At 55.1% G+C, this 25,342-nt stretch overlaps 2 protein-coding genes across 7 annotated transcripts; one reads left to right on the top strand and one right to left on the bottom strand.

Annotated features, from left to right (window-relative positions):
- The first annotated feature begins 82 nt into the window (after positions 1-82).
- On the top strand, positions 83-6,585 carry LOC120372901 (ras-related and estrogen-regulated growth inhibitor-like protein). Of its 5 annotated transcripts, none has more exons than XM_039490418.1 (5): positions 83-460; positions 1,789-1,901; positions 2,536-2,589; positions 3,152-3,228; positions 4,420-6,585. In XM_039490418.1, exons 1-5 carry the CDS (start codon positions 456-458, stop codon positions 4,843-4,845), a joined length of 675 nt encoding a protein of 224 aa, XP_039346352.1. In that variant the 5' UTR covers positions 83-455; the 3' UTR covers positions 4,846-6,585. The 5 variants fall into 5 exon arrangements, with proteins under 5 accessions (XP_039346352.1, XP_039346353.1, XP_039346351.1 ...); XM_039490419.1 differs by lacking the exon at positions 83-460 and adding an exon at positions 629-725; XM_039490417.1 differs by lacking the exon at positions 83-460 and adding an exon at positions 685-725 and having other exon boundaries at positions 1,652-1,901.
- Positions 6,586-9,165: 2,580 nt separating this feature from the next.
- On the bottom strand, positions 9,166-24,273 carry PLIN1 (perilipin 1). Of its 2 annotated transcripts, none has more exons than XM_039490985.1 (9): positions 24,151-24,273; positions 23,018-23,076; positions 21,149-21,235; positions 19,492-19,574; positions 18,668-18,932; positions 17,329-17,510; positions 15,061-15,216; positions 13,486-13,731; positions 9,166-10,173 (listed from the first exon to the last, which is right to left on the bottom strand). In XM_039490985.1, the coding sequence occupies exons 2-9, from the start codon at positions 23,070-23,072 to the stop codon at positions 9,769-9,771; spliced, it is 1,479 nt and encodes a 492-aa protein (XP_039346919.1). In that variant the 5' UTR covers positions 23,073-23,076; positions 24,151-24,273; the 3' UTR covers positions 9,166-9,768. The 2 variants fall into 2 exon arrangements, with proteins under 2 accessions (XP_039346919.1, XP_039346918.1); XM_039490984.1 differs by having other exon boundaries at positions 21,037-21,235.
- Positions 24,274-25,342: the final 1,069 nt, after the last annotated feature.

Genomic DNA, 25,342 nt, shown 5'->3' on the forward strand with positions numbered 1-25,342 from the left:
CCCCAGCCCTGCCATCCCTCTCCAGCTACATCAGCCACCCCCCATCCTGCCACCCCAACCAGTATCATCAGCTTCCCCCAGCCCGGCCACACACCCCAACCAGTGTCATCACCCTTCCCAGTCCTCCTGCCACCCCTCCCCAACCAGGATTATCACACACACTCGAGCCCAGCCACCCCCATCCAGCATCATCAGACCCCCTGCCATTCCTGCCACCCCTCCCAACCAGGGGTATCATCCCCACAGTCCTGCCATCCCCCTACCAGAGTCATCAGCCCCCTATCTGTGCCATCCCCTTCCCAACCCTGCCAACCCCCACCAAGCCCTGTCACCATCCTATTCCAACCAGGGTCATCAGCTCCCCCAGCCCAGCCACCCCATTTCCCCAACTGCCCCTTATGCCAGCCAGCCAAACACTGTCTGATCTGGTGTAGGCACTCTGGCTGTCAGGAGTGATGGGGTGGGCTCACATGGCGGTGTCTTTGTAGCTCAGTGCAGGGGGGAGGTTTATTGCATGATTCCCCTGGGGATGGGGTGTGCCAGGCTGGGGGTGGTGTGAAGACAGGTGCTCAGGAGGTGGGGTGGCTTGGGGAGAGGGGCCAGGAGCTGATGTGATGCCAACGGCGAAGGGAAGAGTTGTGAAGGGCCCTGAAGGGTTGGGGCAAGAAGCTTGAAATTGGTGCAGTAGAGGAGCGGGAGCCGGTCAAGGAGGTGGAGGTGACATGGTGAGAGTGCTGGGCAAGGCAGCCTTGTGGACTGAGGAGGGGTGACATGGGTGAGATTGGCACAAAGACACCTCCTCAGTGCCATCCCTGACAGGGGTCTGGGAGTCCGCTCAGCCACTACAAATCCCCTCATTCAAAATACAGTGCAGTCTCGGCCCTGGTGAGAGGTCATGGGCTGAATGACCGCTCTGGACAACTGGGTTAATTGTGCTCCTGTCACAAGTGAAATGAGCTTGGTGATCTCAACTAGTGAGTGTTTGGCCACATCACAGAGTCATTGCACATAAGGACACAATTAGAAGTCCCTGCTTGTGCGACAGTCTAGGTCAAGGAGTGTTATAGTCAGGAATGAAGTGTGTGTGTTGGGTGGGAGGGGAGTTGGTGGCAGATTGAAACAGGAGTGGGGAGCTGCATGTCATAACAGATGTATCAGCAGAGCTGGGGGCAGGGAGCACTGGAATAACGGGGGGTGCTGCAGGTCAAGATCAAGGTGGCTTAGCGGAGTTATGGGGAGGGGGTGGGAACAGACCTGCCTTCCTCATCAGAAACCCCATAATTCATCCTGTAAGAGCAAAGTGGGAAGAATGCAGCTCTGTGATGCCTGCTGGGTGAGGTACCATGGATGGATTGTCCTTCCAAGTGACATGCCTAATGCATGGAAGGAGCTGGCAGCTGCTCAGCTGAGGATCCACTATAGGACATGGTTTGGAGAACAGCTGCTGAAGTCAGACACTCTTTCACCCCATCAGGATCCCCAGCAGCCCTCCGTTACTGCAGGGTCAGGTTTGGGGGCTTTCTTTTAGGATGATTTGATTGGGATCAAAGTTGGGATTTTTTAATCTTGGGAATTTTACAATGAATGGTTAGGTCTGTCGCTCTTGGTGTGTCACCCCCTGCAACCGTTGGGAATGGTATGGCCCATGCAGATTACTCCCTCAGTGAGGGCTAGAATAGGAAGAGACGGGAGTCAGTCTACCTCTAACAGTGGAGTGGCAGACAGACAGACAGACTCTGCTGAGAGAGAGAGAGATCTACAAATGGTTCTCCGAATCCCTCTGCGCAGAAGTGCCAGCTTCACCCCAGACCACCAGCCCTTGATGGAGGTGTCCAATCCCACCACGCTGAAAATGGAAGCAAATGTGCTAGTTATGGGAGCAGAGAGCGTGGGGAAATCAGGTGAGAACTTTAATCACCAAAGGAAGAGCAGGGAGAACATGGAAAACTTCCTAGCTGGGAGATCCCTGGAGCTGGGGAAAGCTCCCCCAAGGGAAGGGATATGACTGTGAGCTAGATCATAGGGACTTTTAAAATCGAACTGGACAAAGCTTGGCGAATACGCTGTTGGGGACAATCCTGCCATAGCCAAAAGACAGCTGAGATGGGACCAGTTTGGTCTATTCCATCTCAAACAGCTGTGATTCCAGGAGGGAAAGCAGAGCGCATCCTCTGAGACAACAAGGGAGTTTCATGATTGGTATGTTCTGTAAGTGAAAATGCTTCCTAGTCGGTTGCAGTCCATTGAAATGCTGGTTTGGGAGAGTTCCTGATCTATTCATCCTTTCTTAGCAAACCTGCTGGTTGGACAATGTGTGAAATAAAATAGAGATTGTTCACACACAGCTCAGTGAGAGTTTAATGGATACAGAAATGGAGAGATGGCTCCATTGCAGAGCAGGCTGTCCACACCAGGCTGTGGCTGGTGCTGAGCTGGGCTCAGGGTAGTAATCGCTCCGCCTGGGTTTGCATGGGAACTAAAAATTGTATTTAAAATCCTTAGGTTTTTTTCCCCCCCCCGTTCTCTTCTTTGTAGCCTTGACGGTGCGTTTCCTTACCAGGCGATTCATCGGGGAATATGGAGACATGGGTGAGTGCCATGCTGGGGGCTTGTGTGTTAACTTCCCCTTGTCCTTGTGGGGTGTGAATTGACCAATTTGGAAAAGTCCTGATTTGCGTGACTGGTTCTCTGTGTGGGATTTGGCTGTTTCCTGAGCCCCCTCTTTTCCTCTCCAGGGCTGTTGCCTGCTACCTGCAGGCTTAAGGGTTAAATCTACTCATTGGAACCAGTTTGTGCATTTAGAAGCGTTTCTTGTAGAGGTGTGAGGGGCTCCTGTGTGACCCGTGTGGGGCAGCTAGAGGGGACGCAGGTGCAAGTGCACTGACTGAAGGACAGGAGGGAGATGGACACCCCGGCAGGTTGGGTTACTGGATGGCAGACTCTCTGGCTGAATGCCAACATGCTAGATGCGTCTGGTGCCTTACGTACAGCACAGAGGCCATGTTCCTTGCACCCTGGAGGCTGATCTCCCACCTGGAGGGGAGGGTGTGTGCAGCAGGGAGGCAGTGGGTGGCAGGGTTGTCATCGAGAGGACATGGCTCTCTGGTTGTCTGTGATCGATACATGCAGCGATCTTTGTGCCTTTTGGCAGAATTCATCTACAGCCACAGCCTGGCAATGGAGGGCAGAGAGATCCATGTCCACATATGGGACGTCCCCTGTTCACAGGTGAGGGACCTCTGCTGCTGCTGTCTCATATTCTTGCCCCAAGGAAAAACTATTCCCCTAGCTAAGGAAACCCAAAGGCAAACCATGGACTTGAAGCATCAGCCAGACCATAACCCCTGCTTCCGACTCTCTCCAACCATGACTAACCTTTGGGCCAACCAGCTGGCTAGTGGGCAGCTTGCAGGGATGGGGCCTCTCTTGTGCTTCCAGCTGGAGGGTAAAGGCCTTGGGACAGCAAAGACTGTATTCCCAGGCTAGCAGCAGTGCAGGACTTGCCACCCTGCTCCACTAGTCCCCAGTGGGAAAGAAAGGGGATGAAGCAGCAGCTAGCTCAGTACTGGACCTGACTGAATCCCACCCACCTCCCCCTCCCCGGCCTGTACTGGTTCAGTAGACGTGGCAGGGAGTGCCAAGTGAGGGCCTAAGCTGAGAACGCCAGTCGTAGAACCTGCAGCCAGAGCAAGCCTGGCCAAAAGCCCTCTTTGCTCCACGCAATGCGAGGCGAGGATAGTAGGCCTGACACTAGTCTCTTCCAAAGTGTTCTGGCCTAGCATTGGTGGGCTCTGCCAGGTATCGCTCCTCCCCTTCCCTTTACTCAGAGGGTGTTGCTCTTCTCATTTCCCCCTCACCTTCCCTGTCCTCTTCTGTCCACGGAGTGCTCCTCCCTGGGGAGGATGTGACTGCCTGTCCAGAGACGGGGTGTGCTGCATCTCTGCCAGCGTGGAGTCAGAAGCCTCCAGCTGCTCTTGAGCCTGGATGCTTTGCACAGAAGGGCAGTAAGGTGCTGCTAGGTGCAAGCACAGCCTTCTTGAACCAAACTGGTGGAAGTGCCCCTCCCTACCCTTCCTGGGAGTCGGAGGTGGCTGGGTTTGGGTGTAGGAGATTAGGTGATAAAAACTTTACCTTTGGGTTCTGGGTGCCAGTCTAGTTTGTGGCCCTGTGCTGGCCAAGACCAGAACCAAAGTCTCTCTCTTCTTGCAGCTGGTGTTTCCAGATCGGGGTTAATGTGACTGGCAGGGTCACTACCCAGCTGCAGTCGACCTGTATGTTGTTCAAAGAGTAGTGTAGGAGCTTCAGTTTCCAGCCCAGCCGGATGATTGTGTAACCTTTGTCAGCACTAACATCCTCCCCAGAGACTCACTCATTTATCAAACTCCACCCCATCTTCCTGTCCCATCTCTCCTTCCCCAGGACCGGGTGGATGAGAGCTCTGCCAAGGAAAAGCGAGTCCAGTGGGCAGATGGCTTTGTCCTGGTCTACAGCATCTGCGACCGTGCCAGCTTCAACGTGCTGCGCCCCAAAGTCCAGGTCATCAAGGCAGCCAAGGAGGCTCTAAGCCAGGAGAAGGTGCCCATCGTCATTGTGGGCAACAAGCGGGACCTGCACCACCGGCGGGCAGTCTCCAGTGAGGAGGGCCGGCTCCTGGCGCTCTCCATGGACTGCAAGTTCTATGAGGTCTCTGCAGCTGAGGCCTATCATGGGGCACTCATGGTCTTCCAGGGGTTGGCAGAGCGCATTTGCGAGGCCAAGCTGGCACTGAAGAAGGGAACTGGGATCCGCAGCATTGTCAAAAGCATGTCGGCTGTGTTTGCTCGGAAGAGGACGGACTCACTCTGAGCTGGAGCCTGTGTGTTACTTCCCCATGTGCTGCCAGCTGGAAACACCAGAATGCCCAGCCTCCTTCACTAGACTAACCCCTCCTACCCCAGTGACTGTGAAAAGAGCCATGTAGTCTATTTGGGGAGTCAAATGGATTCCCCCAACCTCACACCTGAGAGCCTCAGGAAAATAGCTGAATCTGCCCCTGCTAACCTATATACCAGTGCAACCTGGGGCCTTTATAATTCAACACTTAGGAGTCTGTAGTGTCCAACCCCAGGGGGTTGGGCCCTATTATACAGTTACTAGCATGGTGTCCAATCTAGCTATAAATGCGCCACCTCTGGGCTCCCACCCCTTCCCTTGAGGAGCAGATTCCTCAGCCAGGTAGTCTGAATTTTATGTATATTACAATAGCATCCAGAGACTCCAGTCAGCATTGGGGCCCCATTGTGCTGAGCTCACAGTCTCTCTTAAGTCTTCTCTCTAAATAAGTCCCCTCCCAAATATTGGAAAACACCAGAGCATCTTTCTGCTGCTTCTGGGCGTATCTTACCTCCCCCAGTTCCTTTGGTGGGGAGCTGCCACTTCCTCTCAGTAAAGATGAGTGGGAAGGACCAGCTGTCCCCTAACCCTCTGTTCCAGTCTCAGCTGGGAATCTAGGAGCAATAACTTGGGCATGTGGCTATTTGTATCTGTCTTAGGTACTTATTATGGTCTCTATTACCATAACACCTGAGCACCTCACAAGACTGCTGTGAGGTGGGGCAGTGCTATTAATCCTATTTTACAGAGGGGGAACTGAGGCACAGACACGTTAAATGACTTGCCCAAGGTCACACACAGTCTGGTAGATAAGGGAATTGACCCCTGGTTTCCAGAGTCCCAAGCTATTGCTCTGACTCGTGGACCCTCCTTCCTTCCTTTTCACAGGGAGGTGGTCCTGGGTAATGCTCCTTGTAAGCCTCTCTGATGCTGATGTGGTTCTGGAGTGGCTAGTGGGCGCAGTCCCCATGTACAGAGGGTGGCGTCTATGTCTGCCCCTTGGTGTTTCTCAGCATCTCAGATGTTTATCTTCAGCTGACACCAAAGCCCTTGGAATTCAGGGAACGTTGTCAGCCTCTGGTTCTGTCCCTCTTCTCTGTGCAATCTCGACTAGTTACTGAGCTGTCAGGGTGCCTGGCGTTGTCTGTGCTGACCAGCTCCTCTCCCCGGTTCTTTTGCTGACAGCAGAGGTTTCTGTTGTTTAAACGTTGCATTGTCCATGCATATAAGATTGGAGACTTGGCTGGTTTCCAGGACTCCAGACTCTAGCGTCGGATCCAGTGTATGTTAACCCGGCCCCTGCTGGGAGCCACAGTTTGTCTGCCCCTAGCTGGTCACCGGGCAGGGCCTGTGAGTTGAAGGAAGGGCTAGGTTCTTCCCACAGATGGGCTGAAAACCAGTAACATTCCTCTCTGAATGTGGAGCGGGGTCTCTGCTCCTTCTACTCCAGCACCAGGGCTGTAAAGGTTGAGTGTAAATAAGAGGGTGCGTCTGTGTAAATAGTGATTTCTACTGCAATAAACCCCCTTTGTATAGGAAGCTCCTGGCTCATCCCGTCTGTGGTTTCTGTGCAGGGGAAGGGGGAACTCGCCTCTGGAGGAGGTGGCTGAGGAGAACTGCCTTCTGGCCTAGCCTGCCCTAGAGTGTGACAGACCAAGGGTGGAAATCTGGGCACCTGCTGCAATTTGGCTAAATCTCCCTCTTGCTGTAGTCCCAGGCCCTTCACTATGAATCCAGCACACAGTCAGCTCAAACTTGTGCCTTTCACTGGCAGCCCAGCTCATCCAGCCCGTTTGACAGCCGTCCCTGAGGGGCTGGACAAACTGTTCTTTTCTCCCTTGGCCTTTGTACGCGGCTCCTGGTTGGGATCGGAGTGCGAGGGAGCAGCATGTATACGATGAGCTGTGTGGGATTATGATTGGATTGGCATTGCAACACGAGGGGCTCAGCCCCTTAGGACCGTGCCCCCCAACCTTGTGCTGCTGCGTGGCACTAGTCAGATGTTAAATGGGTTGGGGTTTCAAATCAAACCTGTGAGAGCATTGACAGAAGGCAGAGCCTGGCTCAGGCTAACTGGAGGATGAGCTGGACTGTTCCTCTGTCCACACTTGCAGAGCAGGGCCCATTGCCTGGATTTGCAGAATCCCCAAATGTCTTGGTCCTTCAGCTCTCTGGGTCTGGCCCTGGGAGCCAGGGCTCTGGAAAGCCCAGCTGTAAGAGCGGCTGCTGCCTGAGCCTGCCTCCATACAGCGTCGTGAAGGAACACTACAGCAGCTGTGCTGCATGACTGTGGAGTGCAGGCTAGGGCAGATCAGGCAGGAATCTCGGGTCCCTGCTGTACAGCAGCTCAGCAGAGAGCTACAGTGGGAGCATGTTTGCCTGCCTATGGCTGGAAGGTGGCCACAGCAGCTCCCAGCAGTGAGTACAGGACAGGACAGCTACATCTGGCACTGCCCTCTTGTTCCAGGTCTGAGTAGGTTAGTCACATCCATCGGGGCAGCCCCAACCCTCCTGCAAATAGTCACCCCTCCATAAAGACAGAGAGCTGGAGGGGAGGAGCATCTCCAGCTAGGCCCGTTCCCTCCCATCACCTAGTGCATGGGCTGGGGATAAGGTTGAGGGTGTGGGCCAGGGGCATCCCATCTGATAAATGAAAGGGCCCAGCCTCCAGCCCACTGGAGGTTCAGACCCTCCTCTCCCTTCACTGCCACCCTGGTGCAAACACCCCTTTGCCTAAGGCCAGGAAGTGTAGAGCACTAGCCAGCCTGCCACAAGGCACTGACAGGGTGGGGGGAGCTGGCGCTGAGTCAGCAGGAAGAGCTGGTATGGACTTGTCACAATATTGCAGAAAGACCCAGATGCTGCCTCCTTTGCTAGGACCATACACAGCACCACCCCACCCTGTTTACAGGCTCATGGAGAAGCCAGCTCAGCAGCAGCTCTGCCCTAGCTTATGTCATGCTCTTTGGGCTGCAGCCACCCCCAGACCCTGTCTGTGGCTCTGCTGTTGGGATCAGGTCTTTGGAGCTGTGCCGCCCCCACCCAAGGATGCAGAGACCAAGACAGCTGCAGTTTGATCCATTTTACTGGGGACGGCCTCAGTGGCACAATCTCACTCGCCCGGGGGAAACGAGCATGCCAGGCACTAGGCAAGTGGGGAACATTTATTATTGCAGTAAACAGAAGAGCCGGTTGCTCTGATTGGGGGATGGGGAAACACACAGCTGGGAGGGGGATGCAGCTCACCTTCCTGCGGGGAACCTACCCGGATACTGAGCTGCTCCTACAGGACAGGAAGAAAAGGGCTCCAAGAGCTCCCCAATGCCATAGACTGCCTAGCACATGCCTTGTTACTGACTCCACAAAGCCCTACCACCAACCACATGGAGGGGCAAGGAGATGGCCTGGCTTCTGGGGCGATCTCACCCATGGATCCTGCCCCTGGGTCTCAAGTGACTTCTGCAGAGGAAGACTAGACTAGGCCAGAGGCAGGATTGGCCTGTGTGGGGTAGGGGTGGGAAGGAATGAGGATGGGAAGCCACGTTCCCCCCTCAGACATTTATAAAGCTGCTGTCTGATGGCCCTGGAAGGAGAGGGGCTGGTCTGCAGCAGAACTCGGCTCCCCCAGCCTACAGTGCAAAGACAAGTCTCCGCCTCAGCTGCTGCTCACACAGGGTACGTGCCTGATAAGTCCTACGGAGCAAGTCCCAGTCATAAGCAACATGGCCTCCCAGCTTCTGCCCTTTCTCTCTCCTCTCTGCTCCCTCTCCCCCCCTTTCCCTCTCCTCCCTGCTCCCTCTTCCCCCGCTTCTCTCCTCTCTGCTCCCTCACATTAGAGCCTGCTTCTTCCTTCATTTTCCTGCTTCCAGTCCTCACATTCCCACTCAGGAAACGCTCTCTTACTGTGTCACTGCCATTCAACCCATCACAGGCAAGAGGGGACCAGAAATTGCTCCTCACCCCACACTAGGGCTTGCTTATTCCATCTACCTCACAAGGCAGTTTGAGGGATGAAAGCAACCCAGAATGACACATATTGCAAGCCATGTAACTACAAGGAGCAGTGAACCTGGTGGAGAAAGGCCATCTTTGCTAAGATTCAGCACTTTGTCCCTTCAACTGAGGGCTGAGAAGACGCCCAGTATAATACAAAAGCCCCATCTGAAGAAGTGGGTATTCACCCACGAAAGCTCATGCTGCAGAACGTCTGTTAGTCTATAAGGTGCCACAGGATTCTTTGTTGCTTTTACAGATCCAGACTAACACGGCTACCCCTCTGATACAAAAGCCCCAGTGGCTCCGCCAGTAAAACCAGCACAGACCAGCCCTGACATTCCTGATACGGCTGCTGTAAAACACCAGAGAATTAGGGACTGAGGACCCTCTGTGACCTCTCTTCAGAAAGAAGCCAACAGGGCCCAACCCCATTTCTTTCCCTGTGGGGTCACCTTGGAGGGATGGACAGTGACACAAATGGCAACCCTACCCTCATTTTACCCCCATGGCCATAGTAATACTGCATGGCAGACCTCCCCACTAAGCAGGGCCTCAAATCAGTCTCGGTCTCCGTGCCAGCTCCCTTCCGGGCAGACACTCAGAAACAGGCCTGAACGCACCCAGCCTGCTGGAAAAGGGAATGAGCCGGGACCGTCAAACTCATTTCACTCCTGGCCTCAAGCTGCACTTGACCCTGGTGCCAGAGGTGAAGGTAAGTCCCCGTCGCTCTCCCCTTGTCTGTGCCGGGGCTGTGCAGAGGGAGCACTGCTTTGAGATTAACTCCTGAGGGTCCTAATACTGAAACCAACAGCATGATGCTCGACAAGGTGCTAAGCGCAGCAGGTGCAGGCTGGCATGTGTGAAGCAGGGAGGGAGGGAGCTCTGGGCCCCCGCCCCCGCTCAGTCCTTCTTGAAGGCCATAGTGTAGAGGTTGCTATAGTTAGCCCTGGTGTACACAGGCTCCGGGCTGTAGCGGTATGAATTTTTGCTCACCCTCCTGGTGCTGAGCCCCTCTCTGTAGGGGGAGAAGGCAGATTTGCGGGACATGGGGTAGTCGGGCTCGAAGGTTGGACTCCGCTGTGGAGCCTGGCGCTGGATGGAGCTCGGCTGCAGGAAGAAGGGATCCTCCAGCCCCAGGAAGGAGAGGGGATGGTGAGCTCGGTTGGCTCGCCAGTCTCCTCGCAGCTGGGATTTCTCCGGGTATGGGGGAGCCACAGGCCTGGAGCCCTTCTGACCTCGTTGTGGCTCAGGAGGGGGCTCCTTCTCATGCGCCGGCTCCTCTTTCTTTGCCAGCAGCCTGGGGAGCTGAACAGCGAGAGCACACGTGTTAATACCCCACCTGCCTATGGGTGGCCTGAAGCACCACCCTGCCCCTTGGCCAATGGCTGCCAGAGAAACATCTGAGTACCGAGGGAATCACACTTAGCTCCTGTCTGCTCTGCACCATAAGTAAAGGAGCCCCCGACACTTATCAAAAGAGTTTCCATTTGCCCCCATGTCTGGACAGAATCCACTGCCACACTTTCCCCACCCCAGAGGTGGCTGCATTTCAATGGTGCGGCATGTGCAGGAAGATGCTATGGAAATAAACAGAGGAAGGGAATGACTGGCCCTCCATCCTCTGCCCTCCTTCCCAGATAGGGGGAAGAAACCCGCCCCGCAGCCCTGCTCCAGACCTTCTCTGTGAGGCCCAGCCTCCCCATCCCCTCGGTGGGTTCAGAGTGTGAGGGGGCTGCATGAGCCTCAGGCCAAAGAGGCCTCCATCTGGACCATGCTGCCCAGAGGGAATTAATCCCTTTAGCTAAATCCCCGCGTGCTGGGCAGGGATGAGGAGGCTTCACTGCAGCTCTTACACACCGAGTTCAACCCAACCTGGCAGGAATAAAAGGGCTAGGAGAGGGCTGGGGAGCTGGCGCAGTGGCCTTGGGGGGTAAGGAATGCCAAGACTGCAAAGCATGGCCCCCGCAGACGCCCTCCCTGGCCTTCAGCATCCTCCCTGCTTCCCCTGCAGGAGACGGGGCAGCAGGACCAGCTGCACCAAACTCATTCTCTGCTCAGTGGGGGGACCCTGTGGGGTTAGCTCCCCCTCCTCATCCCACACATTCCTGCTTCAGATTGGAGCCAAGCAGCCTCCCTGCCCCCTCCCCACAAGTGACTGCTCCCAGCCTAGGAGGTCACTCTGCTCGTCCTGGGACAGCATACCAAAGGGAGAGCGGCACACTGGCCAAAGGGTCCGCAGTGGCCCTCAGGACGAACTCAGGTCTGGAGATACTGCAGCGCTGCTGGGCCCAGACCTGCCACCAGGCTCTGCTCAGGCTCCAAGGGACCTGCAGCTGACCCACCCCTCGCTCTCCCACCCCCTGCTCCGTAGCCAGGGGACAGTGGCTGGGAGATGCAGTGATCAGCTAGAGGAGCAGAGTTAACTTCTCAAAATGGTTGATTCTGACTTGTCTCTCCAGCCATGTGGGCACCGGACCCCAGGTTCAGGCCTCTTAGCTCGGGTTGTCTCTCGCTGTCCAGATGAAGGATGTATTAGATCTAGTTGTTCTGGTCTTGGCTGCTTCTGGGATTTTCCCTGCCAGGCTTTTCCACAGGCCCCCTGGCCTCAGGGGTGGAGACCCAAGAGGGCTGAGGGTTTCCCACCTAGCTCATGTGCTCAAAGACAGAGGGCCAAGGCTGCCTGGGGATGGGGAAGTGCACAAGTAAAGCCTCCCAAAGACAGGACCAGGTTGGCCTCTAGACCCAGCCCTACTCCATCCCCAGCCAGGATCTGCCCTGTAACGTGCAGGGAGGATGGCTGCTGCCTGGACTCCCAAGTGGAGTCTGGCCCAGGCACCAGACACAGCAGGGTGACTGGTTCATCGCTGGGGCTGGTTCCCTTTGCCATGTTGGCTTCTCTGCCCCAAGCCAGGCTGCCGAGCTGTCTGGAAGGGTATGAGGAGCAGGGTCTGTGACCAGTCCCAGGACAGCAAGTGCCTCAATGTGATAGGAAGAGTCGGGGTGAGACACCCTGGGGAGCAGTGCTCAGGGGGTGACATCAAGGCACTGAGGCTTTTCCTGACTGCTGAGCCAGCCCAAGGGGTCTGTCGACAAGGAGGCAGTTCTGGCTGGATTCCCAGCAGCTACTGGGACCAACGTAAGGAGGTGCCTGTGCTCTTGCTGGGCTGGTGTTTGCAAGAACCCACCTCCCCACACCACCACTCTGCAGAGGTGGCCCCTCCCTGCCAGGCATCTGCTCCCTTCACTCTGCAGAAAGAGCACCAGGAGGAGACTGCAGAGCGTCCCCTGCCACCAGGCAAGGGCACCTCCCCTGATCCTCCTCCCTCCCACCTTTTGGGGCAGTGGCATTTTGAGTCGTAAGTATAGTGCACACTGGAGAAAGATGGGACCCCAGGCCCCCACTGCAAAGCAACCCATTCCGGGGGACCCCTGCAAGCAGGGACCGCTTTATCCATGGACTATTACTGACACAGTCACAAACACTGACCAGGTAAGTAGGTGCCAGACACCAGCCCTCCCAGTGGAGCTCTGCACCGGGAGCTGCTCAGGGGGCCTTGGGTCTTTATTCACCAGCACACTGATCTGACAATACTGCCTGCTCCTCAATGGGCCCCTCTCCCTGCCCCTCCCAATCTCTCTCTTCTACCCCTCACAAAGCCCTGTATCCTCCAGGCTACTCAGACCATACACCCACCACGGGAGCTGGGGCTCCTGGCCCACAAAGCAGAAAAGTCTGTGGCTGAAGCCAGCAGCTGAGAACTCAACTCCAGACAGGTCCCCAGGGGGTGGGCAGTGGAGCCCAGTGGGTTCAGGGGGCACTCTGCGTCTCCATGGACACATGACTAATGGGCTGAGAGCCCTGGGTCAGGCCGGGGGAGGCAGGAATCAGCTGGAGGGGAGGTGGGTCACTCCCTGAACTTTCACCTTGCCAGGAATTTCTGGTCACAGACCCAGACTCTCAGCTGGGATTTCCTAGGACAGTCCACGTGAGCAGCACTCCGGGGGCCTGGCTGCAGTAGTCTGTCCGGTGAATGGAAGGACAGACCCCCACATGCAGTATGTGGCTTTTGGGCCAGCCAATCGGAGAGGCCACATTAGCTAATGGGTGTGCACCTCACAGCTGACTGGCAGTAGCCCCTGCTTTGGGGCTCCAGACAACGCTCTCCAGTGACCCTTGGTCATGACTTTGGCTTCACTGGGGGAAGGGGGCAAAGGACTGGACTAGCAGGGGGGCTTCAGGTCAGGACTGAGGCACTGGCACAGCTGGGTGTGAGGCGGCCAAGACTGGGGTGCATCAGCAGGGCACCCCCCTGCACCATGGCCTGTGTAAGCAAAGCCAAGAAGAGTCCATCACTTGCCCAAGCCCAGGGAGTGCCCCTGCTCCATTCTGAGCTGAAGGCGCCATCTCTAACATGGTCCAAAGAAGCCCCAGACTGGCAGCGAGTCTGCTGCTCTAGGAGCCCTTGGTAGGATTCCCAGCAGGGAGGGGCTCCAGCCAGAGGTGGGGGAAGATCCAGGCCCCAGGCCAGAAGGGGCTGATCCTGGCCAAGAATGTCCTGCCCTCCCAGAGCCCCCTCTCTCCTGCAGTGCAGCTCTCAGCGGACGGGATAAACTCACCGGCACATAGTAGGAAAGTGTCTCCACCATGCTCCCAGTGACGCTGCGCAGGGCACCCCCCAGAGTGCCCACCTTCTCTCTGGCTATGGAAGCTGCCTTGCGGGGGGTGAGTTGGAGCAGCTCCCCAGCTGTCCCCCAGGCAGCAGAGGGGACCCTCTTCACGTTGGAGATGGTGGAGAGATAGGCAGTTTGTAGGCGCTGGGCCATGCTGCCCAGGAGGCCTGGAGTCTTGGCACCCTCAGCCATCTGCAAAGAGAAACACGCCCAGACGGTCTGGTAAGTGCCAGGCACAGCCCATGCCGGGGAAGAACAGCAGGCCCCAGGCACCATCTCTGTCCTGCAGCCCTGTCCTTCCCTTGGAGTGCCCCAGCCCCCAGCAGCCCAAAGACTGAACAGATGATTCGGAGCCAGTGCCCTTGGCCTTGGGCTGAGCAGCTTCTTTCCTGTCCTCCCTTGCCCAAGCCCCCAGGCCTCCAGAGACAAGACAAGCCCCTCCTCCTTCCCCAGCTATTTGGTTCCAGGCGGTATTTCCGGTGGATGTTTGTCCAACTCCCCTAGTTGTACTGAGGGTGGGGAGGGCAAAGGTGCAGGGCTCTCACTTCCCTTCTTCCTTGTCCCAGCAGACCTCCTACTAGGGGAAAGCTTCCACTCAGCCATTTCCACCACTTGGACCAGAACCGAGAACCTGGCTCGGAGTTCGACAGCACAAAGCAGCTGTGAAGCCGGTGGATTTGCCTCCCAAGGATTCCCCTGCAGAGGTGAACCCATCCCTAGGTGTCAGAGCTTCACCAGTAGTGGCTCTATGCCATCCCCTCTGTGCCCAGTGCAAGGCCCTGTGCCCTCTAGGGCAAAGAGGGGTGTAGCAGGGCATCCCTACTCACCAGCTAGCCCTGGCTGCCTAAACTGCCCCTAGGGCTGTGGGCCGAAAACTGGAAGTGTGAGCAGCTTCCCCTCACTGCAACAAACACAGCTCAGCCAGGCCAGAGACTCCAGGCCTCTGCATCTGACAGGCCTGGAGGCTGCCGACTCCCTGTTCAAGGGTAGTGGCTGAGGACAGGGGCCTCTCCAGAGCCTCCGCCAAGTGAGGGAGGCTAAAGACTCTCACTTCCTGCCCCTCTGCCAGGGCTTCCAAACCCTCAGCTTGCAACAGCCATCTCCACACCTCCACCTGGGAGGGCACAAGCAGAAGAGACCCTTGAGAGCTGCCCAAGGTCCTTGGGAATAAAGACCAAGAGGCAGAGGGGCACGGGGAGCATGACCCATGTGATCACAGTGGCTACTAAATAGAACTGTTTCCCTTTATGTGATAGTGTGGTCTAGCAGTTATTGCAGGGGGCTGGGAGCCAGAACTCCTGGGTTCTGTACCCAGCTCTGCTACCGACTCCCTCTACAGCCTTGGGAGAATCACACACTCTTCCCTCCCCCACCTCCCTGAGCCTCAGCTTTCCTTCTGTATCTGATCCCTGACCGCACTAAGGGCTAAAACTGCTGCCTTGGCCACTGGACAGGGCCTGCAGGGGGCTTTGTAAAGATTCCCTCGCTGACCCATCAGAGCAGGTGTGCCCCTCTCTGTACCTCACTCGCTTTGGTTTCTTCTTTCTTCAGCTCCTCCTTCTCTTGCTCCTGTTCTGGCTCCTTACTTTGCTCCTTGCTGAGCCAACCAGCTGCTGCATTCTGCACATCATACAAGACCTGCTGGGCCTTGGCTGTGCTCTGCCTGGCCACGGCACTCTGCAGCGAGAGAGAGCAGAGAGCCCCTGCTCACAGGTGGGACCTCACCAGGGCCACCATGGAGCGGGGCGGCTGCTGCACTGAGGCTGCACTCGGAATTTCATGACTGCATCCCTTGTGCTTGTTGCTGGCTCCCGAATCCAGGTGTTTCTGCAGCCCACCCTGGCAATACATGATGCCAGCACAAGGCTGATGAGTCAGAGTTCACTGCCCCTCGCCAGGGCTCCAGATTCCCACAGAAAAGCTGAGTGTCCATTGAGAGCCTGGAGGCCAGCAGCAAGGGAGGGGGAGCTGCACTAACACACAGCATACCACAGGACATTTCCACTGCTTCATGCCGGGCAAGCCACCCCCGAGCCACGCCTGTTCCCACCTGCACACGGGGGACAGCACTGATGGGGCTGCCAGGCTCGGCCCGGTGATGCTATGCATGCTCAGGTACTACTGTGAGGAGATGAATGCTAAGGGGAAAGCCTAGCAATAAATACGTTAAAACGCCAACATTTCCCATCAGTCTCCTGCGCTAGAGCTGAGAGACACGCAGGGAACACTCACCCACCACTGACATGCCGCCTGCCTCGTCTGGGTGCAAAGCAGCAGCTGTTTGACAGATCCATAACAAAGCTGCACAACAGTTTAGGACAGAAAGTAAAGAGAATTCCAGAGCCATTAAAAACCACAGGGGGGATCTGGCGAGTCGAGATGCAATTACCCTGGATGGAATTTGGCCAGAACACAGGGGTCAAACCCTAACTCTTTCCAAAAGTGACTTTAGATCTTTAATCACCATAAGTGGCCCAGTCCTTGGGAGTTAGGTACCATCCGATTCTCTCCCCTAACACCGCTCCCCACAGCACAGCACCCCTCGTGTCGCGCTGCAGCACTGTGGTCAAGAGAGTCCTCTAACGAGTCACTCACACCCGTCCCTTGCAGCAGCTCCATGTTCCCTGGAGGTCTCCCAGCCAACCCAGGCCAGCCCTGCTTAGCTTGTGAGCTCTAACCGGAATGAGTGGCTCGCAGGGTCCATTCTGGGTCAGGGCTGTAACTGTGACGGGATGTCCAAAGGTCAGAGGACATAGAGACACACATGGGAAGAAATCCCAAAGGCGGCAGGGGGCTGTGCGGTTCTGGTGGGGCTGGGGGTGGTTTCCAACCCCAGGGGAGCAGAGTGGCGAGACCGTGGGTCGGAAGGGGGCTTTTTACTCCTGATTTTATCTGTGCTTCCGCTGGGGCCTTTTGCTCTGGGAAGGATGTTACATCAAGACCATTAATTAACATTCTAAATTTAGAGCCAGTTAAAAATAATCCAGACTGCTAGCTTGGCAGGGGCCTTGCGCGCACTGATGCCACAGAGATTAGAAGGGGCCAGGATCCTGCCTGCTTTGGAGGGAGCGCGAGCAGCTAGCAGCAAAGCATGAGCCAAAGAGCCACTTGGCTCTTCCCATGGTGCAAGCAAAGAGAAATATATTCACAACTGCAATGCCCAGTATCCTGCCCTCCACCAAGCATGAGACCCTGGCCTAGCTCCTAGACAGGGAAGTGGGGATGGGCCTCAGCCGTTAGAATAGGACACTGGGTGGCAGGACACCTGGGTTCTGTTCCTGACATGAACTTGCTGTGATCTTGGTGACTTGGGCAACTGTGGCTCAGTTTCTCCTCAGTGAAATGAGGATAAAACCCCGTCCTACCCTGCTGAGAGACTTAACTGATTAGGGTGTGTAAAGCACTCAGAGAGCCTTGGAGACAGAAATAGACAGATGCAAAGATGAGAAGGGCATAGTATAATTTAATAATATTACTTATATTTACCTCCCTGTCTCTGTGCTAGCATCCTTCATAGTTAGGAGATGGGGATTGTGCAGTAACAGCTGCTAAACCAGCAGGGGGCCCCAAAGCACTGTTTTTGTCTAGGTCCTCCATTAAACATTGGCTGTCGTTTGTGTGGCTTGGGATCCAGCAGTGAGCCGGACTTTTTATAGACCCAAGGGGCTATGTTTTACGCCCATGTTTTATGGCAGATCCATCCTGGCACTAAGCTGCTGCCAGAGTCCCCAGGAGTCACTGCAAGAGGTTCCCCTTCTGTGCTGTGCAGGGCAGGGCCCCGGCACTCACCAAGCCTGGAATCCATGTGGTCAGCTCTTGCCCCCTGGCTCTAGTGCGCTGGATGGTTCTGGCTGTCTGCTGGTAGGCACGGTGGGAGATGGTGCTGGCCAAAGCACCGATCCTGGTGAAGGTGCCAGGCTGTGGCTGGAAGGGCGTCACTTCAGATCCATGCACACTTGTGGGCTCATGAGCTACGGGCAAAGAGACAGAGCCAACTGGGAATGGGCATGAAACCAGTATGGGGAGAGGTGGGAACAACACACATGGCCTGGGATTCACCTGACCAGCTCTGCACCCTCTTTCCATGGGAGACTTGGCATGGAACTGCTCTCCTGGGATCTCTGGGGGCAGAATTCTAGTGGTGCACAGGAGCAGGTCTCTGCATCGGAACTGCCCTGCTACACCAGATGTACAGCAAAGCCCCATACAGCTCTGTACAGCGCCTGGCACTCTAGTCAGAGCTTTCATTTCAGAAGCTCCTTTTTCAGCCCTCCACGCCTGTCCCTCAGCCCCAACCACCCAGCCAAGTGCTGCACCTTGCTGAGGAATAATCAGCCCCCTTTTCTCTTCTTTCAGGCTCCATCTGAAGAAGGTATCTGACTAGGGTGACAGCGCCACCTTGTGGAAAGCTCAGCAGCTGGCGCCCTGAGAACTGGTTGGTTGCAGGAGGCAGATTGTACCTCCGTTGGAAGGGCCCATCATGTGGGGCCCCTTGCACAGGTAGAATCACTGGGCCATTTACTGTGTCTGAGGACATAACAAGGAAGAAGGAACAATAACCTGCCAAGAAGGGTATTCACAGGGCCACCCCTCCCTCCCTGTTGCTACTCAGGACACCACCAGGGGATCTCCCAAGCAGGCTAGGTGAGAGAGAGGAGGCTCTACCCTATCCTAGTGCACATAAATCCTCACACGTTCCCACGGAGGCATCCGCCAGGCGTGCGGGGAAGACAGCACAAAAGGGACATTCTCCCTTGGTCCTGGCCAGAACCAGCCGTAGTGCAGACAGGCTGGAAAAGCTGCCAGTGCACCTCAGTCCTGAATGGCAGCAAACTCTGCTAACCTGGTGCTGGAGCCCTCACACAGACCTGTCCAGGCTCCGGACCTGGAACTCCCACCCCTCCCCACACTACCCCAGGCCTGCGTGTCTCCTGAGCAGAGGCCTGACAAACCCACTGAACTGGGCAAGCTTCACTGTGCTGCGACCCAGGCAAAGGCCACCTGAGCCATTTTCGTGTGAATCCGATTTGATTCAGGTCTCCCCAAAGGGAAAGGCTTCTGCATTAGCACCCAGTGTCCCCCTCCCACTCGCAACACCATCCATTGATGACTGAGGAGGCAGGGTTACCTGGCTCATGCTCCTCTTCTGGCAGGAGAAACTCCACCAACTTCTCTAGCTGTCCCAGGGCTCCGTCTACCCCAGCAGCTGCCATCTGGCTAACCCGGTTGCTAGAGGTGTATTCTGCTGTGCTTCTTACTGTGCTCTTGGTCAGCTCATAACCCTCAGCAGTCAGCCCCAAGACCCTGTCCAAGGTGCCAGCTATGGAGTTGCCAATGGTGCTCCTGGCAGTTTGAATGGGGGTGGAGATGGAGCCCTTCAATTCAGATGCAATCTGCATGAGGAGAAATGGAGAAGAGACATGCAACATGTTCCAGTCACCCAGGTCTTGCTGCGGGAAGATACGGTGACCAATGGAACTCAAAGCATGGCTGTGTGTGGAGGCAGCCCCACAGGAGAGGAGCATCCGCGCCTAGATGGTCTCACTCGGGGTTGAAGGATGCTGAAGGGAATGGGGCACGGGGAGCAGCATGTCTGGTCTGCATGTCTTTAGGAATGACCCTAGGCCCCCCATACACTCACCCCTAGCTTTGGCTGACTCTCTGGCTGCCCAGAGGAGACCAGTGGCTCCTAGCACGTTGCCCTATTGGCCTCAGAAGAGCCCATCACCACCCAGTTATCACCCACATGGATTCAGGGAATGAAGCCAATGCCCCCACTGTCCCATGAAAACAGAGCTCTCCCCCGGGAGATTCGTGGGGTGGGCAACATCCAGGAATGGATGGGTCCCACGGGGTGGGGGGGTGGCAAGAATGGATGGTTCCCATGGGGGGGGGCAGGAATGGATGGGTCCCACAGGCTGATGGGGGAGAGGGGTTGGGTCCATTACTTACTTTCTCCACTGGGTACTGGAGGGCAGGGATCTTCTCCTCCAGGTGATCCAAGCCCCTACAGGCCAGGATGTTGGCAGCTGTGACTGAACCAAACAAAGCCTGGATATTAGCATGGTGGTAGTGGGCTCTGTGCTGCATGGAGCGGGGTGGATGACTCAGTAGGGGGTTCCCTTTTCTGTGTCAGTTCAGATCCTGATACCCCACCAGAAAGTTGGCAGGCACTGTGCTGCAGGGAGGGGTGCAGGTGGCACAGTAGAGGGCACCTTTGCTCTCTGAGTCAGTACTAAACGCAATGCCCTAGAGCAGTGCTGAGGCTGGGGGCGGTGGGAACGGGGAAGTGCAATGCTTCAGAAGAAGACTTAAGTGCAATGACCTGGCCCCTCCTCCCCGACAGGCTGAATGAGTTCATACTGTTTGGAAAGTGCTTGGAGGTGCAGGCAGGCAATATAGTAGTGCTAGTGCTGACGGATTCTACCCTCCCTCTGCCCCGTCCCTTGGCGGCTGCATCAGCACCCTCCCGCTCCACGCCTAACCTGCTGTGTCCTGGGGAAGTGCAGGACACACATGGGTCAGAGGGGACAATCAATGGGGTGTGGCCAAATCCACAACAGACTACAGCTCCTGCAGGCCTGTGTCATGTTCCCCGCCTAGCGCCACAAGGATGGGCATTGGGAAAGATTCCTGGCTGAGCAGCTGAGCTCTGGCTGGAGGCTGGGTGCATCTGGGGCTTTGCTGCTCCCTGGCCCTGGCTTTGGCAGGCCGCAGCCAGTCGGGGAGTTAGCATTGGGAAAGAGCTGGGAAGGAGCCAGCTGGACAGAGCACTCAGGCCTCGTGCTGAGCTGCTGACTTTGCACTTTCTTTTCCTCCCCCTTCCCTCCCCCTCCTCCTCTCCCTCCTCGCCATGGGATGGAATCAGGATGATCTGGGAGCTGCAGACAGGCCTGGACTTGACCCTTCACTGATTTTCCCACAATTCATTTCTGGAGATGCTGCAGGGGCTTTTTCTTTGGGAAGGGCTAGGGGGGTGGCCAGGCCCTGCTAGCAGGTCTGCCAGGCCCAGACACACTGCTCTGAGGGCCAGGGTAGATCTTGATGTTCCAGATGTGTCCTAGAGAGAGGAGGGGCTCTGACTCGGAGACCTGTGTCTATAGCACAGCAACAAACGACTTAAACCAGCCCAGGCAAAGCTTGAAGCCCAACCGCCTACCTAAGCCTATGTGGGAAATGTTTAGCACATGTACGGGCACTGTTCATCCTTCATTAAGCCAGCACAGGGAGGGCTGACAGTCACAAGCGCAAACTGAGGCAGGATAGTTACGAAACTTGCCCCAGGCCATGGAGTGAGTTGGTGGCAGGGCCAGGCATAGAACAAGGTGTTCTCAATTCCCAATCCTGTGCTTTGGCTGCTAGTCAGAACCTCTCCACTGCAGCCTTCTTTTCACAGGCAGGGGATTCTCTGTGGCTGCTCCCATGTGCTGACAGTCCCTGCTTCCCACATGCTCCCCGTGCCCCATTCCCCTGCAGCTGGGAAGAATCCAGACTCACACTGCGGCTCCAGTCTGCGCACCACAGGCTCCATGCTCCACACAGCCAGCGAGCTGGCCCCCTTGACTCCTCTCTCATAGGCCTCACACACCAATGCCACGAGTGGGTGTACCTCTTTGGTGCTGGTGTATGTCCTCTGAAGGCTTTCGCAGGTTGCGTTCACCACTGGCAGCTGCAAGACCCTCTGCAGCACGTTCTCCTGTGCTCAGCAAGAACGGGACAAGTTAGGGGACCGTGCACAAGAGAGAGCCCTGCAGGAAACGCTTGCTAATATGGGAGCAGAAATCTCAGTTACATCATTTATGTAGCAACGGCTACACAGGTCTCCCCCATCAACTACAACAGTCAATGTCTCAGCTCCTGCTGTAGCTGTGAGAGGGCACCCGGGGGCTTGTCTTTTGTTTCTTTGCAGCAATCAGGATTGGGGTGGGGGGGTAGAGATGTGTTTATTTAACCCTCATCTCCATGCACCCACTGGGACCTTACCCTGAGGCTCTAGCACATCCTGTCACCATAGTGGTGGGTGAGGTATAAGACCCCGAATAGAACAGAAGGGAGGTGAGTGGGACAATCTGTAAAGACACAGGACGGCCCCATTTAAGAGACAGCGCTCTCTGTGGAAGAGCCCTCCCATGGGCAGCTCACAGACAGCATCTCATCTCCATGCACCCACTGGGACCTTACCCTGAGGCTCTAGCACATCCTGTCACCATAGTGGTGGGTGAGGTATAAGACCCCGAATAGAACAGAAAGGAGGTGAGTGGGACAATCTGTAAAGACACAGGACGGCCCCATTTAAGAGACAGTGCTCTCTGTGGAAGAGCCCTCCCATGGGCAGCTCACAGACAGCATGTTGGAAGGCCGGGCACTGCGTGCCTCTGCCCATGACCTTGTTTGCATGGGCTCTGCAGCGTGGGGTAATAATGCAAACTCCCAGACAACAGTCAGTAAGACATTACAGCTGGACAGAGCTCTCTGAACTGACAGCACTGTTAGAACATTGTGCTCATACAGAGCAAGCACTAAAAGTCAAGACATTCCTAGTTAAGTGAAAACACCTTGGCTTGGCCCCTTTATCCCTGGCCCCCATCACCCAGTGCAGCACATGAGTCTGATCAGGACATTACGAAGTGGAGAGGTTCTCCAAGTCACCTCAGTGTGGGAGGAGGAATGGGGGAGATTGGGCTAATCAACACTTGGCGAATGGCGGCTATGAGGCAAGTGCTGTTTCTGGAATGCATGTTACAGAGTAAGAGGAGATATTGGGGTTTCCAGTGATTTCCAGGGTTGGGGGAGGAAAGAGTGTCTGTATTTGGATTGGTGCCCATATATGTCCTGAGCTGATAAATATGGTAGTTGATAGCATTTCCAGGGCTAGCAATCACATAACTCCTACACTGAGGCCATCTCAATGGCTCTGGTTCTTTACATTTGTACTGTATTCTTAGCATGGTAGCAAGTTTGTGGTCCATACTGAAAAAGTGGGTAAGGTCAGTCACTGGGCACTGGGATTGTTGATATATAGGCAGTTAAAGGATCAGAGTTAAGGTTGCTTCTGGACTCTGAACTACTGAGTTTCTAGACTTTAATTTTTTGGGCTTCTTTGGTTTTGGGGGGCGAGGAAGCTGGGGTTTTTAATAACTACAATTTTCTAACCATGTTTAATTTAATTGATATTTACAATATTGATTGAATCAAAGATTTTGTCTAGAATTTTTTAGATTTTTTTTTACGAGAAAGCATTTAAAAAACACAGCTCTTGCTAAAGATTATCATTGTTTTCTTCCAGCAGACACCGTATATTGCTCTAGTTACAGATCTGTTGCATAGACGATGCAGGCTTGTTCACCGGAACACAATACAGCATAATATTTGAATCAAATATTCCACCGGCAGCATTAGCAACCTCCTACTCCTCAAGCCAGTCTGATGTTGCGCATACACAGCAGTCTTTTCCTCTCCACCCCTTGCCCACACTCACCTCTGTGCTTCCATTCTGCATTTTCTGTCTCTTGTTTGCTGCCATCATGATACATCAGTCTGCAAAGCAAAGTTCAGAGCCTAGTCAAGGAGTTCCCTGGAAAAACAATGCTGGAAATGGTCTCACTGCCAGTCTCTAGTCAGCCAAATGGCCCTGATGGAGTCTCAAGCTGTATGGTACATTATGACCTCTTGCATCTTAGACTGGCAGGGGCAGAGAGCTATGCTGAGGCAGTACATGCCTCAGGTGAGTGAGACCTGGTATTGCTTAACAGCAACCCATCTATCCAATTAAGCATCAGAATTGGTGATTCGAAGAAGAGTCCCAAATGATCCTCCTCAGCTAAAGAAAGCGCCTGCAACACAGGGACTCAAAGAAGAGGTTGAGAGGCATCAGCAAAGCTCGGGAACCCAACATTGGAGTAACAGTCCTGTGAGCCAGGGCTCGTGGATTGCAGAGCTGGGGGTGGGGGTGAGAATTCAGGATATGAATAGCCGGGGGTGCTGAGAGTCGTGATTGAGGTGCGGCAGTACAGCTGTGCAGGGTGGAGGTGGAGGACTGTGCAGGGGCATTAGCAGAACTGTGCGAAGTACCCAGGATAAGAGTAGCAAGAGATGCAGCAGGTCAGGACTGAGGCACACTGGCAAAGGTGAGGATAATGGTCAGGGCTGGGTTAGATGGTGCCGTGGTGGGTCAGGATGAAGGAGCACTGGCAGAGCTCAAGAGTGAAAGAGCACAATCCACTCACGCCGTGCCAGCTCTGGAGCACGCAGAAAGCAGACACACTCCACCTACTCAGGAGCACAGCTCAGTGCTAGTTCAGATACAGATTCCAAGACACCTCATTGCCATGTCCAATGCATTACAACAGCACAATGCCTGCTTCATCCACTGTGGCCAATGCATCCCAAAGCCGTCTCAGGAAGGAGCCTATTTCAATCTCCAAAACCCTAATGCCACTTCAGGGGCACCCCTTCTGACATCCCCTATTGCCACTTCCAGCACAGATTCCTTCTTTCCCAGCTGATTAAATGCAGAACCATTAAGCAGAACTGCTTCGCCAGCTGTCCCCTGCCCCTCCCTAGCATTAGGGAGACTGTACACTAGGCATATGCCTGCTGTTGGGTACTCACGGAGCAGCAGTTGGACGCTGTCATCAGCAGGGTGCCAGGAGCTGAGAGCGTTCGGTTGTGCTAGCCACAAAGCAGATCCTCTGACAAAGATGCGTCTTACCCCAGACCGTACCACCGCAAAGCCCCACCTCCCAGCTGCACGGGTCAAGGAGTCTGCAAGTTGCTGTGGTAACATGACAAATGGCTCCCTTGACCATATCAAATTCAAAACAGATGATTGCATGACCAGTCTGGAAAATGCACCCCCCCTTCTCATTGCAGATCCTAGGAACTGAGACACAGGACCTGCATCTAACCCAACCCTACCAAAACAACGTAACAAACAGGGAGAGAAAAATCCCACAACATTAACACCTAGAATGGAACCATGAGCAATGGGCAGTCAGGAAGAATAAGTCTTGCTTGCCAGCCCAGGTGGCTCTTGCTGGCAGAGTGGCAATGTTGGTGGATGGATGGAGTGCAGTAGGGCTCACATATTTGGGATTGAAACTGTAGCTCACAAAAATCTTACTTGAAAACTTAGTTCATTGGACAAAGACACTGCTGTCTGGATTGAAAGGCTACAAAGGAGAAAGATAAAAGGGATGTATTGAGTTGGGAGCGGGGTTTCGTGGGGAGCACAGAGATCGTGGTTATGATTGGATTTATTTAACTTCAGTTGGAAGTGGCACATCAGTACAATTCAGAGAGACTGAGTCGGAAGGAGTGGTGAATGCCAGAGGACAGAGAAATAATGCAAAGGGCCCTAGTGAGGTGAGAAGCCCAGAGGTACTTAACGGGAGGGAGGAATCCAGGGGTCAGCAAGGGCTGAAAGATACTGGTTGTTTGCAGACATGATGCTGGGGTGTATTGAAACAGTCAGCACCAGATGGGCAGGGGAGGCCCCTTGCCACCATAGGAGAAAGCCCTCTACTTGCTGAATGGCTGCTTCATGCTTCCAGCTCCCCCAGCCCAGCAGATGGGGCATGACAGTGCAGGTCCTTGAATACCCAGAGTTTCACAGCCTCCCTCAAGCTGGATAATGAGGGAGGTGGGAATCAGACACATACACAGACCCTGCCGACCCACCCACTCACCCTGGTTTAGGGGTATGGGGAGCAAGTTCCTAGCAAAGATATTCCCAGACAGACAGGAGGTATGGGGGAATCAGAGGCTGAGCCTTGGGGAAGATGCATTCCCCATGCTAAAGGTG

This window comes from Mauremys reevesii, linkage group 10 (assembly GCF_016161935.1).
Source record: "Mauremys reevesii isolate NIE-2019 linkage group 10, ASM1616193v1, whole genome shotgun sequence".
NCBI classification, from domain to species: domain Eukaryota; kingdom Metazoa; phylum Chordata; order Testudines; family Geoemydidae; genus Mauremys; species Mauremys reevesii.

Coding starts and splice junctions, on each gene's coding strand:
- LOC120372901 (XM_039490416.1), top strand. CDS start 1,634: ATGGTATGGCCCATGCAGATTACTCCCTCAGTGAGGGCTAGAATAGGA. Junction 2,590..3,151: donor CGGGGAATATGGAGACATGG/GTGAGTGCCATG, acceptor GCCTTTTGGCAG/AATTCATCTACAGCCACAGC. Junction 3,229..4,419: donor GGGACGTCCCCTGTTCACAG/GTGAGGGACCTC, acceptor CTCCTTCCCCAG/GACCGGGTGGATGAGAGCTC.
- PLIN1 (XM_039490984.1), bottom strand. CDS start 23,065: ATGATGGCAGCAAACAAGAGACAGAAAATGCAGAATGGAAGCACAGAG. Junction 17,511..18,667: donor AGAAGAGGAGCATGAGCCAG/GTAACCCTGCCT, acceptor CTTTGCCCGTAG/CTCATGAGCCCACAAGTGTG. Junction 10,174..13,485: donor CACTTTCCTACTATGTGCCG/GTGAGTTTATCC, acceptor CTCGCTGTTCAG/CTCCCCAGGCTGCTGGCAAA.